Below are 17,423 nucleotides of genomic sequence, written 5' to 3'. Positions count from 1 at the left end.
CCGAGGTCTCCATCCGCAGGTATCCCAAAAGGTGCAATCCCAAAAAACTTCAATATGTCCACAGGCGCCCCAAGTTCAGGCACTTCGATACCTCTGAACTCCCAAAACGGCTCAAATGGGAAAGAAAGCGATGTATTGTTGAGGACGTTGAGGAACAAGATGTCACGCATCAAACACTCAATGCTGCACTGTTCATGGTTTATTGTCTTGGTTACAGTTAGTATAGAGTTACATGCTCGAAACCTATAGATAAAGGAATAAATTAGCAAATAGTATTACAATTTGATATACAATCTCAGAGAATAGACTTCTTGTAACACTTCAGCCTTTATTATACACCAAAATCCACTACCAATTCTTATATTTTTTTAATACGTTTTGAACATGGGGCGCCTGTATTATGTTTACGCTTTATTTCCAGGGGACGTCGGGTGTTACGATCCTTTGTCCCACTAACTATATGTTGGTTTGGACACGCACTGAAAGCTCACAGAAATGGCTTGTGATGGAGCCTAAAAAAGCTGATACTATAACAATCTTGGAGGCTCCGATGGTAACATCACGTGACCTGGTTACCAGGGCCCCAAGAGTGTTCTGACACGACACCAGGGTTAATGTGATGTTCGATGTACACATTCCTTCTTATTTTAGAAAAGAGCCTCCACTTGAGGTTTTTTATCTATATACATTGGGCAAGGCTATCCGTTCAGAATATTTGTTAAATGACATCAAGTCCTAGCATTAAAATAGCGCTTTCCATACCAAATTGACAAAATGACATGAAGTTCTAGCATTAAAATAGCGTTTTCCATACCGAATTGACAAAATGACATGAAGTTCTAGCATTAATAGCGTTTTCCATACCAAATTGACAAAATGACATCAAGTTCTAGCATTAAAATAGCGTTTTCCATACCAAATTGACAAAATTACATCAAGTTCTAGCATTAAAATAGCGTTTTCCATACCAAATTGACAAAATGACGTCAAGTCCTAGCATTAAAATAGCGTTTTCCATACCAAATTGACAAAATTACATCAAGTTCTAGCATTAAAATAGCGTTTTCCATACCAAATTGACAAAATGACATCAAGTTCTAGCATTAAAATAGCGTTTTCCATACCAAATTGACAAAATGACATCAGGTCCTAGCATTAAAATAGCGTTTTCCATACCAAATTGACAAAATGACATCAGGTCCTAGCATTAAAATAGCGTTTTCCATACCAAATTGACAAAATGACATCAGGCCCTAGCATTAAAATAGCGTTTTCCATACCAAATTGACAAAATGACATCAGGTCCTAGCATTAAAATAGCGTTTTCCATACCAAATTGACAAAATGACATCAGGTCCTAGCATTAAAATAGCGTTTTCCATACCAAATTGACAAAATGACATCAGGTCCTAGCATTAAAATAGCGTTTTCCATACCAAATTGACAATATGACATCAGGGCCTAGCATTAAAATAGCGTTTTCCATACCAAATTGACATCTGTCAATTGTCAGTTCTGGAAAAGGCCACCGTCCCTCAGTCCAAAATGTGTGATTGTCACTAACTTTTGGAGCGCGTGATTGGCTGTCATCGATCATGATAATAAATTCCATGTATGTGAGCAAATATAATGTACCCAATGCACACAATTTTAAAGACTCCGGTTGCTACGTGTTGCCCCGAGCTTGAATTTAATCTGACCAAGAATAATTCGAAGTATGAAAAGAAAACTTTGCTTTGCGTAGCTACTGTTGTCATCACTGTTGTTATAGTTCTACAGGTTGCTGCGATGATACATTTTTTCCATTGAAAGTGATCCAGAAGAAGTGCAAGACAGGGTAGCAATATCTACATTCATCGAAGATGGGTGGATGAGTAAGAAAACGCAAGAAACTACAACGAAAGATAAGGCGATCATCATTTGTGAGGGGTTAGTAGTATATATCTACAGTCATGGACGATGGGTGGATGAGTAAGGAAATGCAACATCAACATCATCATTATTATCATTATTTCAAAGTGCGCCATCATCATCATCATCATCATCATTATTAACACAGAGTGCGCCACCATCACCACCATCATTATCACAAAGTGCGCCATCATTATCATCACCATCATTATCATCATTATAATCATCATCATTATCACAAAGTGCGCCATCATTATCATCACCATCATTATCATCATTATAATCATCATCATTATCACAAAGTGCGCCATCATTATCATCATCATCATTATCATCATTATAATCATCATCATTATCACAAAGTGCGCCATCATTATCATCACCATCATTATCATCATTATAATCATCATCATTATCACAAAGTGCGCCATCATTATCATCATCATCATTATCATCATTATAATCATCATTATTATCACAAAGTGCGTCATCATCATCATCATTATCAGCATCATTATTATTTCCAAGTGCGCCATCATTATCATCATCATCATCATTATCACAAAGTGCGCCATCATCATCATCATTATCAGCATCATTATTATCACAAAGTGCGTCATCATCATCATCATTATCAGCATCATTATCACAATATGCGCCATCATCATCATCATTATCTCAAAGTGCGCCATCGTCATCATTATTATCATCTAAACTGAAACAATTTGTAACAAAAAGATGCTTGGGCTAAATTTTGTTTTATAAAAACCTATGAATACAAGTCTAACTCAACTCCTTACCGTACTATATGTACATTAGATGACTAGACAAGGTGTTTCCATCATCCCTATTAAAAGGCCCCCTGTACTCACTTAATTTTCGAGAATCCTTATTTTAGCGACACTTTATTTTCGCGAATCTTTTAAAATCGCGAAATTATAGTGTCGCGAAAATTGAGTATAATAAGGTAGATTACGAATTCAAATGTTCGTGAGATTACACACAAAAAAATCCAATGCAGGTTTAAATTACGTCAGCTGCCCCAGGGACAAGTAAATTACATAAAAGAAAACTCACAGGCTTCAAGAATTGTTCATTGAAGTCTATTTGTGTAATTTAATGGCTTTTTTTTTCACTGAGAGAATTGACTAGGGTAGATAAGAAGCCACAATAATTTAGTTAGCCGATAAATTGAGTTTGTTGGAATCTCTAATATTGACTACTTTCAAGTGGTTTTACTTTGCGACGGATATTTGTCCAAGTGTCTGCGAACTTAAAAATAAAAAAGGAATAAGAATAAGAATAAATAAGGATTAACTGCATAAGCTATGGAAGAAAAAAAGCTATTCTCCTGCTCGTTCGTAAAGGGGGATATCCCTGTTCAGTTCAGGCGAGATATATTGGCGACGAGACCGATATTTTTTTGCCATGCAAGTAGGCGTATTTCTTGGCCAACAGAACAAATGAAATTATAAAAGCAGAAATACATTAAAAAGTTCTATAGAAACATTATAATGACCGTATTGGAGAAATGATAAATGACAAAGACACTCTATAAACCTAAAAAACTCGCATTTAGCTGCTAGGAAAGGTGGGCTTATGATCGTCTCCATTTCGTGGGTGATAGATAACCTTTTAATAGCATAATTCAAAGCAGGCTTGGAGCGGTTAATAGCTATGCTAATAGGTCCAACCAGAGACGATATCCTCTGAGCATGATAAATGCGTACGATAGCGGTTGCTATAGTGAGCTTGCTTTATACCACATTAATCTTAGCTGTCAGCGTACTAGACCGTGTCCTTTCATGCAAACAGCCAACATCCCGCAGAGAACGCTTCTAGAAATTAACAAAATTTCGCTGTTGCGGACAACGCATCGATAGTTCTTAATTATGTGAGCCGAGGGTGAGTATCCTATTATGAAAATTCTCAGGAAAATGCTACTGTTTACTGGGAACAAGCCTTGGTTAATTGTGAGCAAAATTTGAATATGCACAATCTGTGTTTGCCTTAAGACGTTTTTCACGACATGTTTTTTCATTCAATTTTCCTTATTTCATAATCACCTCACGGAAACGGAGCAGTGTGTACAATTTGACAGCGTTTTTTTAAAGTGGACAAAAGTGCTGCAAGCATTTTTCCAAGTCAATAATATGACACCAACTACCTAATTGACATATTTCTATTAATGCTTTTGTTTTCTTCGACAGAAAATTGCTAAAAGAACATTTGAATTATAACGAAGGAGACTAATGAAGTTGTAGCTCTTTTGTTGTTGGAACTCACATTTTTAATATTTCTTTCTATCTATATCTATCTAATTTAGCATTTTTTTACGTGAATCCGGTCTCATGTCTACAGGCAATAACATTAAGACGTTCCGATCCGAAATTTAATGCATGACTAACGAATGAGGAAGCTTGTGTTTTTCATCTTCTCATTTTACGCCTGCTCTAAAAAAACCCAATTGTACCTATAAATGCTATATATAGTTTTGATTACTATGTTTTAACAAAGTTGTTATCCTAACGGAACACTCAAAGAGATCAGATTCTAATAATATATATATATTTTTTGTAAACATGCTCATCAAAGAAAAAATAAAAGGCAAAAAGAAATAATAAAAGCGAGCGTTGTTTTTATAAGCGACAAAATGTTGCGACAAGCAACGGAAACCTTACTAATCTTTTAAATGGCGACCTTGAAAGCATTTAAAAATAATTCAAGTCTTTTTGTTCACTGTAAAAAAAGGCGAGGTAGCCAAAAGCACGCGCCCCACACTTTTACCGCCAAATTATTGCTTCGGCGACAAACTGATTTGCACTTCCGTAAAATAGCACCGTCTTAATTTAGATAAGAAATCTTTATTTACAACTGAGGTTTTTGTTTATTCCGAAAAGTATACAAGTTCTAAATGAAAAAGTCTAGCCGCTGTTAGAAGTCATCTGTGCTTACAATAAAATAAATTAAGATGCTTTTATACTCAAAAGCACTAAAAAATCAGAGGCACAAATCATTATTGCAGTAAAGACCAAAGCGAAGAAATTTTTCCTCAAAGCATCAGTCATGAGCGTTATTGCATCTAAGCTACCTTGAACTAGAAATCTTTATCAATTATGCAAAAAGTATCGCGACGTTTCCTTTCGATTATACTCCTAATTTCGCTTTAAAGTTATTTTCTGAAACGCATGGTTAATTTTTTGAAACATTTCATACAATGTTTCCCTGCTAACAGAGGCCTCTTTTCTCTGTATTACGCTGGGCTAAAGAGGCCTGTGCTAGCAGGGAAATACGATGTATTAGACGCGCGACTTTCCGCAATAAACAGATGTGGTTGAAATTCACGGGAGAAAGAGAGAAAACCAAAGAAAACACGTAGAACAAAATCTAATTGCAAATAAAGGTTATCGGTGCTGCTTTATGGAAAAGTTGAGTGGGTACAACAAAATTTATTGGGAACTGGAAAGGAAATTGCTTTTTTTGCATTTGACAGTTGTTCCAATACAATAGGGGGCATAAAAAAATATTAAATAAACCTTTTACAGCATTGATGCTGATGTCATTCATTAAAAAAGTATAATTAGTCAGCAGCCCATTGTCTCCAAATGTGTGTAAGGTAAATGTCTGTTTAAATCAAAATCCGACATGCTTTAATAACGATAACAGCGCTAGATAAGATAAGAAAGTCATTACTGGTGACAATATTTGCAGATTCGCTTTTTTAAGCAGAAGAATTGATGATTTTTGGGGAAATCAAGATATTGAGATTCTGTATGTGGCACAAAAATCGAATGTGTAGTCCCAGAAAATATCCATACCCCCTATTGAGGGGGTCGGAGGTATGACCCCCCCACCCCTCTGGAATTTCCAGCCCCCTGGAAAAAAATAAATACAGTAACTGTTAAGGAAAGACGGCATTTTACCCCCTCCCTTCTGGAAATTCCTGGGCGTTTGAACCCCCCCCCCCCCCCCCCGGAATTTCCAAAATTGGGGGGGGGGGGTATGGATATTTTCTGGAACTACACAATGATCTTTTTCGGTTTGGCCTGTGAATTTAATAAGGGTATTTAATAAATGATGGTTGCCAGTCATGTCCATGGTTCAGCAAAACAAAAAGCGTTACTGGCATATGGTAGATTTTAAATCATTAAGCTTTATCTTACTGAAAAAAAGGAAACATTTTCGAGCTGAATGTGTTTTTGCGTTTTTGCAGTTATCAGTGAATCTCAACAAACCGCTTTCTCCTGGCATTCGCCATTCAAACGGAATACTTTTGATGCTTTCTGATTGGTCAGCGTCTTGCCCAAAGGTAGGGTGATTGAAAACCATTTCAGTGCTGGCCAATGGAAATGCTTCAAGGACTTTGAATGACAGAAGAATACATGAAACTGCAGCACAGTAATATTGCGCACAAAGTCAACTGTTGCCAAAAATACAAATGCGCAGTGATAAACAGAAACAGATGTTGCACGAGAACTTTGATGCGATTTCCCTGAAATTGCCAAATTCAAAATTTAATCTTTAATTTCATTTATACGATTTCCATAACCATGATGGTGCATAAAGGAAAAAAGGTAACTGCTCGCGTTTCGGGATAATTTCTGAAGTCATACTGTTGTTATGATGCCTAGTTAGACTCTTGTTTACTTCCTAGCCAATCTTTATTGAACCAGACTATGAAGCCAGACTATGAAGCCCTTAATAACTAAAACACTAAAATGCTGCCACCAATGGGAAAAGATAAAAAAGTGAATAGAGTGTGAAAGCGATGAATACAAAAAGAGAATTAAAGAGTAAAATCATAAAAAAGAATGATAAAATATTCTGTCTGACGAGCCTCCGCCATCAAAAGAACTTCAATGACAATCCGAAGTTCTTTTGACAAAATAAGGAAGTGAGAAACAACAACCACCTATACCTCCTGTGAGAAAACCCATCAGAGCAATACTTTGTATCATTTTAAAGCTTACGAGCTTAAAAGCCATGATTACGGCTGAACTGAGACGTTGCTACGTCTAGAACAACTAGAAAAAATAATAACTAAGAAAGGCACAATGCATGTCGACTGGGGAGACGATTGGGTCGCTTGGAATTGTTTGGAAATGTTATTTATACGGCAACTCTTTTATGCGCTGAGTTGTGGGGGGCGCAATGCGTGAAAGCTGGCCATAACAGTTGACAACAAAAGCATCTGTATTTCAATTGGCTTGTTATACTGGCGTAAAACAAGCTTAGCGACCGCTAATCGCTCTCGGGCTATCGAAGAAGACACTTTGACTCCACGTCGCTATCTTTCCGGCTCTTTAAAAGCTTCAACGAAAGATGTCCTCAAACTTTTCCGGCTTCTTTGTGAAGAGAGTATCTCAACCGCAATTTGATGTTTTAAATGTGTGCTTTAGGTGCTGTCCATTTAGTCAAGCAGAATTTAACAAACTGTTCTCTTTCACTTCCGCTTGCGTATCTTCCGGGCTTAACGAAAGAGTTGCCCGTACGTGCTCACCAGGGAGAGTGTATAAAAGGCATTTGCGCATGCGCATCACATGCCAATGCAGATGTCCCAAGAAACCGAGCTCTGGAAAAGAGCGGAAGTACTCAACAAGAACTCTTCCTTGCCAGGCTAGAGCCTAGATTTAAAATAGCGCTTTTAAAAACTAACCACGCTTGCACAGTGAACAAAATTTACATCTATAAGTCTATAACGTGTATCCGTAAAGTGAAAGCAAACAAACGACAACAATTAGCATTTTGACGTTCATGTCCGCAGTCCACTTATCTACGTCTTATTTCTACTGGTAAATCATTTGATAAGATCATCCGTAGGGCCCTCGAATGGTGGGGCTTCTCTGTGTTTTAACTAAAGCGCAAACAAACAAAGGCGATTTTAATGACAAAGATGAATGGGCGAGCAAACATGATTGGCGTTAGCCGACGAAAACCAATTTCCATTTTGGGGCAACTCGTCAGCTGTCTTTCATAAGTTTGATATTCTTTACATTATCGCCACGCGGGAAAAATGTTTCCATAGCAAGCTTGAACAGCGTTTTCTCTTTCATTTTTAGGAGAAATTTAGAGCGGTTATTGCAGAGGTAAGAGGAGATTAAGGGGATGCTATGATCGCAAAAATATTCAAACTTAGTAACTCTAATGAAGCAAGTAACATGTCAATTGTTTTGGTAGTATTTGTTTATCAACCGCTAGAGCTAAAAAGTTAGAGGAAAAGGGCGTCCTAAGATAACGTTTATATTTTTTGAATATTAGCCTAAAAAATAAAAAGCGATGCCGGGCTTTATGTCACTCATGAACTCTGTCTTATTTTTTTGCTATTTGCGAACCCAAATTAAGTTGAAGCAAAACTAATAAGTGTAAATAAGAGCTTGAAGGCGTATCGTGGAAATAATGAATAGCTCTGTTGAGGAACTGTGCTCAGAGAAGTAGTGCTTAGCACTATAAGGTCAGTACTTTGATATGCCGAGCTCGAAAAACGCGAGTAAACCCGTACTTGGATCTGAGTGAGATTTGTGTTTTCATGTGCTATGCACGATTAAACAACAAGCTGTTCTGATATGAAAAGTTGAGGATTTAATAGCTATGAATTCAATAGAACAACACTGGAACATGATAAACAAGGGATAAAGGGTATAGATTATGCAATTTATTACTTCATTTACATCTTTTCTTTGTTTTGTTTCGACGCGCGAAAGTGCGATAGCCTTTGTCGTTTTAATCATATGATGCACTTAATGATTGTGATTCTTGTTTTTCATCGATAGCTCAGCCGCAAACTTGGTCAGCCCTGTGAGGTTTATCCAAAGCTTCAAACCAGATGGTTGTTGATGTCGAATGACGGGTAAACAAATAGTACTCAGCATCGTATGTTTTGTTCCAACCAGATAAACACAACACTAATGTGACGTAAGAGGGGAAAGATCTATTATTGTAACGAACTTCAACGAACGAAACAGCGTTTCAGAAAAGCCTAATTTCATGAACGGTCAATCAAGAGAAGGAGGTTTCGAGAAGATGGTTGGTTTGCCCGCGGTTTTAGCAGTTGTTGTCGTCTTCTGGGTCGGCCTTCTGTTTTATCAAAGAAAACGTAAATTTACAAACACTCTATACTTCAAAAAATCGCGTCTTAATGTTCTACTTGTGAAGAAATGCCAAACGCTCACTAAACCATTCACGCCGACTTTTTGGGCTAGCGGTAACCGTCTACAGACTTTTCTACCGTGGATTCTACCGCAAGCTGAGGTCGAATTTACGCGGGAATATCTACAAATGGCGGACAAGGGAATCATCGCACTGGACTGGATGACTGTCAATGATAATAGCCTACTTAAAGTCAGTCCTGTTATGTTACTCATCCCAGCACTAACACAAACAGCAGTGGATCTGTCGTCCGCGTGTACAATGGCGCTTGAGCGAAAATTTCGCCCGGTCGTGTTTAATCGCAGAGGTCACAGCTTAACTCCATTAACCACAAGGCGACTGCAGGCGTTCGCTGAGGGTGGGGATCTCGAGGAAGCCGTGACGTTCATTCATCGCATGTTCCCGTACGCGGAGATCTTCGCGGTCGCCTACTCGACGGGGTCCGACCTTTTGATATCGTATCTAGGAGAAGTAGGGTCAACTACCAACGTCACAGCTGCTGTTTGCATCTCGCCTAGTTACGACACAGAGGGGTACTTTAGAGGGAAGTTTTTCGAGCCGTACAACACGATAGTTATCCGTGAACTCAAGATGCTTGTTCGGCAACATTCCTCCTTGTGGGAGGCTATAAACTACGATAACGCTATGAAGAGCGAGACGGTCAAGGACTTTGAAGAAAGAGTTCATGTGCGCTTGAATCCTCAGTACTACTCAACGGATGAGTATTGGCGATTAAACAACCCGATGCGTAACGTTGCCAATGTTAGCATTCCAGTTCTGTGTGTGAGCGCGATAGATGATCCGGTCATTCCAAAAGAGATAATTCCATTTAGCCTTTTCAAAACTTCGTCTAATTTTATTCTCGTCGCTCCAGAGAATGGAGGTCACTGTGGCTTTTTAGAAAACGCTTTGCCCGTGTATTGGGGTGACAGACTTGCATGCGACTTCCTCGAGACAATACAGGACCAGGGGGTCCCCAAAGGAAAATCTGACAATCATTTAAGCCCTTTAGACATCCAGGGCCCCAGAAACAGAAGCTATACGACATAGCACACGGCCTAGGGACCGACCAGAAGCTATACGACATAGCACACGGCTAAGGGACCGACCATTAGAAACCTGAAATGGATAAACTTCTTTTTCCCTACTCAAAATAACCCGCCGGTTAGGTTTCTCTTTTTTTCTCATGAACTCGATTGTGGTTTGCTAAATCGTTTTTTTTGTTTTGTTACTGATTCGTCAGATATCGAGTGGTCGGCACCTATATTTAATAAATGGGATAGAACGGTGAATGTTGCCGGAATAAACCAAATCTCTCGGGGATGATTTAATTTCAGTTTCTTGACAGCTGCAAATACTGCACCTCTTCGAAATTACCTTCAATCAATCATCAAATGAGTTATTACATAGTCTGATTACTGTTTATGTTCGGAGCTTTCAGTTCGATCCTTGATTTCATTGCGCTTATTCGTTTCTTTCTCTCCCCTTGCGCGGATAAACTCACATAGGAAACCATTTATCTGCCATGAAGCCATTTATCTTCAGCACGAAATTACCGGCTTTCGTCACTTAAATGGCTTTCGCCAGCAGCTTTTGGCGTGTCGCAGTGTGTTTGATCATGGATTCGATTATCAGCTCCATTTAACGATGGCGTCGCATAATTCTCACGCCCGCCCCGCGCTTATCTGCGAGTGAAATATCATTACCACAAAGCGATCGATTATAAACAAAGTCATCGATAACTGATAAAGGCTGGTTCTAACTAGAACTCAAAGGGCAAGAGCAGGCGTCAAACGAGTACTGAGAAACGATGAACGCAAGAGCACGGAAAACAAGTAGCTGCGTCTAATTCCGCTTTCTCTTGCGTTCCAGTGAGAATCAAGAATTATTCATGTAGAGCTTGTGCCCGGTTATTCAAAACACCCGTTTGATATTTTGAGAGGTCAAAGTTTTCAAACAATGCAATCCAATATATTTAATAAAGCATCCTTGGCTAAATCAACAGTACTCTCCTATGATGAAAACATCCAACAAAACAACTAGCCGAACGAAAAGAATAAAATATTATATAATGGGTTCCATACACTGATTTCCGGGTTTCCAAATGTCAAATATGCCGCAAACTGATTCTGAGATAACCACAGCATTACTCAAGGGAAGAATCTAATAGAGGTCTAGAAAAGATTTCTATAGGAAGATTTGACACCGGAAATTTAGAACCTCATATTTATTCAAGACCATTTACGTCAAACATCTGAGGTCCTTCAAAAAATAATAAGAAAAGCAAAGTTCATAATGTCCGTCCTGTTGCAGAGGTTGAATAAAACAGTCTTCTGTCCTTTGATTAGCGCGCTATAGGCGTTAACGTTAATCACTTCGGTATGAATTAGGATAGAATTTAACCCGGGGATAAGGGTAGTGGTTGGGTGATTTCAAAGGGCGAGATGGATTAGGATAGTATTTAACCCGGGGATAAGGGTAGCGGTTGGGTGATTTCAAAGGGCGAGATAGATTAGGATAGTATTTAACCCGGGAATAAGGGTAGTGGTTGGGTAATTTCAAAGGGCGAGATGGATTGTCAGAGTATTTAACCCAGGGATAAGGGTAGTGGTTGGGGGATTTCAAAGGGCGAGATCGATCAGGATAGTATTTAACCCGGGAATAAGGGTAGTGGTTGGGTGATTTCAAAGGGCGAGATGGATTGTCATAGTATTTAACCCAGGAATAAGGGTAGTGGTTGGGTGATTTCAAAGGGCGAGATGAATTAGGATAGTATTTAACCCCAGTCCTCGCGCGCCAGTCTAGTCGACGGTGTCCTAGTCGGTCTCCCTGTGGTGGTTTTAACACTCAAAAGTGTTCTGACGTCATAAGGGAGACCTTGCTCCAGGCGACACGAGCACAGGAAACACGGTAAGTGACTAAGACGAGCGTATTGCCGAAAGGTGATGGAATAGGGATTTTAAAACGACTAGCAATTTGGAGTTAGGAGCAATTCAGAGGGGTAGGGATAGCAACAGGAACACGTACAGGGGGGGAGGGGTAGCAACAGGAACACGTACAGGGGGTAGGGTAGCATCAAGAACACGTACAGGGGGGGAGGGATAGCAACAGGAACACTTACAGGGGGGAGGGGTAACAACAGGAACACGTACAGGGGGGGAGGGGTAGCAAACACGTACAGGGGGAGGGTAGCAACAAGAACACGTATAGGGGGGGAGGGGTAGCAACAGGAACACTTACAGGGGGAGGGGTAGCAACAGGAACACGTACAGGGGGAGGGGTAGCAACAGGAACTCGCACAGGGGGGAGGGGTAGCAACAGGAACACGAACAGGGGAAGGGGTAGCAACAGGAACACGTACAGGGGGAGAGGGGTAGCAACAGGAACACGTACAGGGGGAGGGGTAGCAACAGGAAGACGTACAGGGGGGAGGGTAGCAACAGGAACACGTACAGGGAGAGGGGTAGCAGCCGGAACTCGTACAGGGGGAGGGGTAGCAACAGTCACACGTACAGGGGGAGGGGTAGCAACAGGAACTCGTACAGGGGGAGGGGTAGCAACAGGAACACGTACAGGGGGAGGGGTAGCAACAGGAACACGTACAGGGGGGAGGGGTAACAAATGCAGAAGAGGGAGGCGAGGGGCCCAAAAGGTGACAAAGTTACAACATATTCAGAAAAAAAAGGTAAAACTTCAGACAAAAGAGGTGATAAACAGACAGAAATCGTAGGGGTCATAAATTGCTGAAGAGAGGAGCGAGGTCGAGAGGTGATAGAGTTACAACACGCTACAAAAAGAACCATTTATTCACGAGGTAAGGCTAGTCCTGCTAAGCCTTCTGCTTTATGCTTAAATTAGTACAAACAAAAATCTATTAGTATTAGTCTACAAATACAGTACCTTTTCATCATACATAACACTTTTTGTTTTCGTGAACACAGTGCAACTACTATTTAAGAATCATATTATCTTCATTAGATTAAAGTAATCCATTTTGACAGCTACTTGATATAAGTCATTTTCCATTTTCCAAGTTTTGACTCTTTCGCAAGCTTTGTCTAAAGGTTTAATAATATAAAACTCTAGAAATTCACTTGCCTGGGTCTAGAACAAAACGTTTTTTGATAAATAAGCGCTACTTCAGAACTTAAAGATTTAAAATACTTCATTGACTGGTAAAAAAAATCCGTTCGCTGGTCCTGTCATTTGCAAAGTAGCAAAATGTGTCTCGGCGTAAGTTCAGGGAATGCAGTACCTTGAATATCTTAGAAATATATATGATCGCTTCTGTAGAAGTCCAGTTTACAATTGTGTTCCCTAGACAGTCCCTTTGATTGCGTTATACCCCTGCACAACCAAGTCACGATGTTATGTGGAATAAGCAACCGCATTACTCTCTTGTCAATCACAAATGTTTTGACCATCACGAAACCACACTTCCACCAAACCGAATTCAAGAGAACTGTAAATAAACAACCAGCACGTGTTCGATTCACGTGGTAGCCACGTGATAAACTTTGACTTCACGTGGACAACTTTGATAATCCCGTCATCAAATTTGGAATTGAAGTTCGCTTTTCTGACGACAATGTGGGTAGATTGGTGATCACATTGACAACCTTAACAACACTATCCAGTGGTTATCTAGTTCAATTTTATGATAAAATGACCACCAATAGATATTCGATTGGCATTTTGAAGGTCAAATGTTAAACTTGTTAGACGACCTTCATAAGCATGCGCATACGTGAGCGATCTACCAGAAGCATGACGATCACGTGACAAATCACGTGGATCACTTAAGAACCACGTGTCAAAATCACGTGGACTTCCTTAGCAACCACTTGTTTGCCGCATGAGGGCGCGTCCTCGCCTTGGCTCTCTCTTTCGGATGCTGTGTACATCTAGACCAGTCATTGGCTGCTTGATATATTATATTACAGTCTCCATACCTGAAGATACAATAAATAACCCACTTCAGACCGTGATCTATCATTTTTTCCCTTCAAATCAGTTGGCACTGTTTGGTGCGAAGGGGATTTGTCGGATCTAGTTTCCACATGGAATTTATTTGGGGCACGCTAAGGGAGGAAAAAGCTATCACTCATTCGATATTAGGCGAAATAAAATTCAAGTCACCCTTCTAATGGCGGATTGTTAGATAAAGACAAGGATAAAGCTAAGCCCACGGAATACTCTTTACATTGACACCTTTAGAGGTTTGATTTACAATTTAAGGTCTTCATCCCTTTCTTCAATCGAGCAATCGCAAGCAAAGAACCATTGAGGATGTTACTGTAGCAACGCGTTTTTTTGTTCGCCCATGCTGACTTCATGTCAATGCACGTCATACATACCTATGTTCGACCATGCTGTCTTCATGCCAATGCACGTCATACATACCTATGTTCGACCATGCTGACTTCATGTCAATGCACGTCAAATGTTCGACCATGCTGACTTCATGCCAATGCACGTCATACATACCTATGTTCGACCATGCTGACTTCATGTCAATGCACGTCATACATACCTATGTTCGACCATGCTGACTTCATGTCAATGCACGTCATATGTTCGACCATGCTGACTTCATGCCAATGCACGTCATACATACCTATGTTCGACCATGCTGACTTCATGTCAATGCACGTCATATGTTCGACCATGCTGACTTCATGTCAATGCACGTCATACATACCTATGTTCGACCATGCTGACTTCATGTCAATGCACGTCATACATACCTATGTTCGACCATGCTGACTTCATGTCAATGCACGTCATACATACCTATGTTCGACCATGCTGACTTCATGTCAATGCACGTCATACATACCTATGTTCGACCATGCTGACTTCATGCCAATGCACGCCATACATACGTCATACCATACGTCATACCTATGTATCTCGGCAGCTCATCATGTGACTTCGGCTTGCTTGACAGTTCGTCCGCTGACCGGCTGATACCAATTGTCTTCGTAAAACCCTCGGTGTCATGCCGTCCATTATGTCTTGGACAAGATCCAACGAGCTTGGCTCCAGGATAGCGCTCGCACTTTGTGGAGAATTGGGTGCCATTTTCTTCCGGTAAAGGCGGGGCGAGGTGTGCACCGAATCTAGAGCTGCTGTGCTCAGAGTGTTTTCTAGGAAGTCTCGGGGCGACTTTGGTACTATTTTCCGGGTCTGTGTCGCCGGACGTAAAGCTCCGTGAGCGGTCTTTTTGAGGTCGCGAGGCGGGAACATGGTTGGAGTAGTGAGTTCCCTCGAAGTGCGTTGAAAAGCTGGAGCTGTAGTGTTCCGAGAGGTAGCCTGTATCATGATTGGTTGAGTAGTGTTCCGAGAGGTAGCCTGTGTCATGATTGGTTGAGTAGGTGGTGGAGTTACTGGTTTCGTTGTCTGACAGGGGATTGTCACTGGTTTCGCCGTTGTACTGACAAGTGTCTTCTTCGACGTATTTGCAAACGGGGACGGCTTTTCCTGGACCTGCAATGCAAATCACAATAGACCTTGTTTTCTTGGAAGTGATGAATCACTTTCTTTACTCACTGATACACGGGTATACTTAATGTAAGCCTCTATGAGTGAGAGGTGTGCCAAGCACGTCTGTGGTGAGGTGCGTGTTGTGACCCTTTCTTCACTCACTGATACACGGTGACCTGCTTAATGTAAGCCTCTATGAGTGAGAGGTGTGCCAAGCACGTCTTTGGTGAGGTGCATGTTGTGACCTTTTTCCCTTGCGAGTTAAGAAAGCAGACAAAGTGGCTCATCGCCCTTTTGAGGTTTCATGCAAACGTGCTGATTCTGAGAAAATTGAACACAATCAAGAGAAGTGCTATGCAAAGTAAAAATGTTGGTGAACGATAATGCCGATGCGAAAAAGTGTCATGTTCTGTGGATGAGATTGAAACCATCAGTTTGCATGCCATAGTCGATAATGTTTTTTCTAATGTTTTTTCTACGTAAAGTTATCATATATCGGAGTAAAAAGACAAAAATATCGATTTCCTTTTATTTTTCAGCGGAAAACCCAAACCAATCTGTCATTCGGGGTATCATGGATCCCCAACTCTATTGTTTACCTTCAAGCATTTATTCCTTGGGAAGTATTCGAAATTCGAATGGTCAGATAATCCGTGTGTGGCATTTTAGAAGAAACTCATAAAACTCTCGCCATTGCCTAATATAAATAGTCGCTAATTGTTCTTTTTCTAACATTCATGGGGCGTCGAACAAGACTTGTTACTTGTCTGTCGGCAAGTTGCCACTGCCCTGCGCCCTGGGCGAGTTACAAGCCAAGACGCCATGCGAGGGCACTTACATGTAGATTTAGACTGCCTGTTCATTGGTCGTATGTCGTTACTACCGAAGCCGCTACCCTGGTATCCAGAGTCTACGCTTGAGCCGACACTCAGAGCGCTTAGAATTCTCCTATCTTCTGACAGACCAGGAATGTGGAAGTTTGAGATATAGGAGAAGGGAGTAAGGAACCTGGAATCGTAACTGACGCTGGGGTCTTTAGATTCCGCTGAAGACAGAGAAGAAAATAGGTCTGAGATTCATGAGGAGACGCTGATTCTCCATCCCTTTTTTTGCGGGTTCAACGCAGCGTTTGATCACCACGAGCCAAAAGATGCCATAACGCGAAGGACTTGTGAGTTATTGCAACAGTGTCATGCACTTCTAGACGTCTGCGTCATGCAATGGTTGGTACAAAAACTTTGGGCTTCATGCTTGAAGGCTTTCCAGAAGGAGAAAAAAAGCTACGTACTTTGGCTCCAGATTTCAACCAAATAATGATAGTATTGCTAGTGGTTGCAAGCTTGCCATATCAAACACATGTTGCCTTAGTTTAACAGTTACCTGGGAAGATATCTTCAGAAATTTATTTGTATTTTTCAAAATAGCTGATAGGAATGACTTTTTTTCTGTGCAAGGTTTTCTCTGAGCGGTTTAATAATGATAAAGCAGTTGAAAGAGATCGCCAAATATGTCAATCGCCAAATATATAATTTAGTTTAAACAATTATTGTCGAAATATAATCAATAAGTTATGAGCTCTTCTTTGTTCCACCCTAATCCAGAAACATAGACATGCACATGCTACGACTTAAATCTTGAATCATCGACCTGCCGCATGCAAAAATATCATTGGTTTCAACACTCAACTATGTCAGTATGTAATTGTATTCATGCGACTCTTCGATGGTGCACATACAAGATTCGTGAAATAGGCGGTACAGGCGGTCCAGCGGGTAAAGCAGACAGAATCGTGCGCATTGCGTGTGGTTAGTCGTTATGTAGCAAGAACAAACTGACAGGAGTTACTATAATGCTGCCCTGTTATATCCGTGTGAAAAGAA

The 17,423-nt window shown here is 40.5% G+C and overlaps 2 protein-coding genes across 12 annotated transcripts in view; one reads left to right on the top strand and one right to left on the bottom strand.

Moving 5' to 3' along the window:
* Positions 1-3,650: 3,650 nt before the first annotated feature.
* LOC5503946 (protein ABHD15) lies at positions 3,651-10,378 on the top strand. Of its 3 annotated transcripts, none has more exons than XM_032372224.2 (3): positions 3,651-3,816; positions 7,971-7,997; positions 8,682-10,378. In XM_032372224.2, the coding sequence occupies exon 3, from the start codon at positions 8,896-8,898 to the stop codon at positions 10,105-10,107; it is 1,212 nt and encodes a 403-aa protein (XP_032228115.1). In that variant the 5' UTR covers positions 3,651-3,816; positions 7,971-7,997; positions 8,682-8,895; the 3' UTR covers positions 10,108-10,378. The 3 variants fall into 3 exon arrangements, with proteins under 3 accessions (XP_032228115.1, XP_048582864.1, XP_032228114.1); XM_048726907.1 differs by having other exon boundaries at positions 6,125-7,997; XM_032372223.2 differs by lacking the exon at positions 7,971-7,997.
* Positions 10,379-12,845: 2,467 nt separating this feature from the next.
* LOC116611715 overlaps positions 12,846-17,423 on the bottom strand; it is a 50,499-nt gene continuing 45,921 nt past the window's right edge. For all 9 annotated transcript variants that reach the window (XM_048726407.1, XM_032372206.2, XM_032372209.2 and 6 more), the window contains 2 exons: positions 14,962-15,546; positions 12,846-14,009 (listed from right to left, as the gene is read on the bottom strand). In XM_048726407.1, coding sequence (XP_048582364.1) covers positions 13,990-14,009; positions 14,962-15,546 — 605 coding nt within the window. In that variant the 3' untranslated portion in view covers positions 12,846-13,989. The remainder of the gene's footprint in view (positions 14,010-14,961; positions 15,547-17,423) is intronic.

This window comes from Nematostella vectensis, chromosome 4 (genome assembly GCF_932526225.1).
Source record: "Nematostella vectensis chromosome 4, jaNemVect1.1, whole genome shotgun sequence".
NCBI classification, from domain to species: domain Eukaryota; kingdom Metazoa; phylum Cnidaria; class Anthozoa; order Actiniaria; family Edwardsiidae; genus Nematostella; species Nematostella vectensis.
This window is presented reverse-complemented; position numbering and strand designations above follow the sequence as displayed.

Bases quoted from the DNA above. Each gene is read 5' to 3' on its own strand.
- LOC5503946 (XM_032372223.2), top strand. From the start codon at position 8,896: ATGAACGGTCAATCAAGAGAAGGAGGTTTCGAGAAGATGGTTGGTTTG.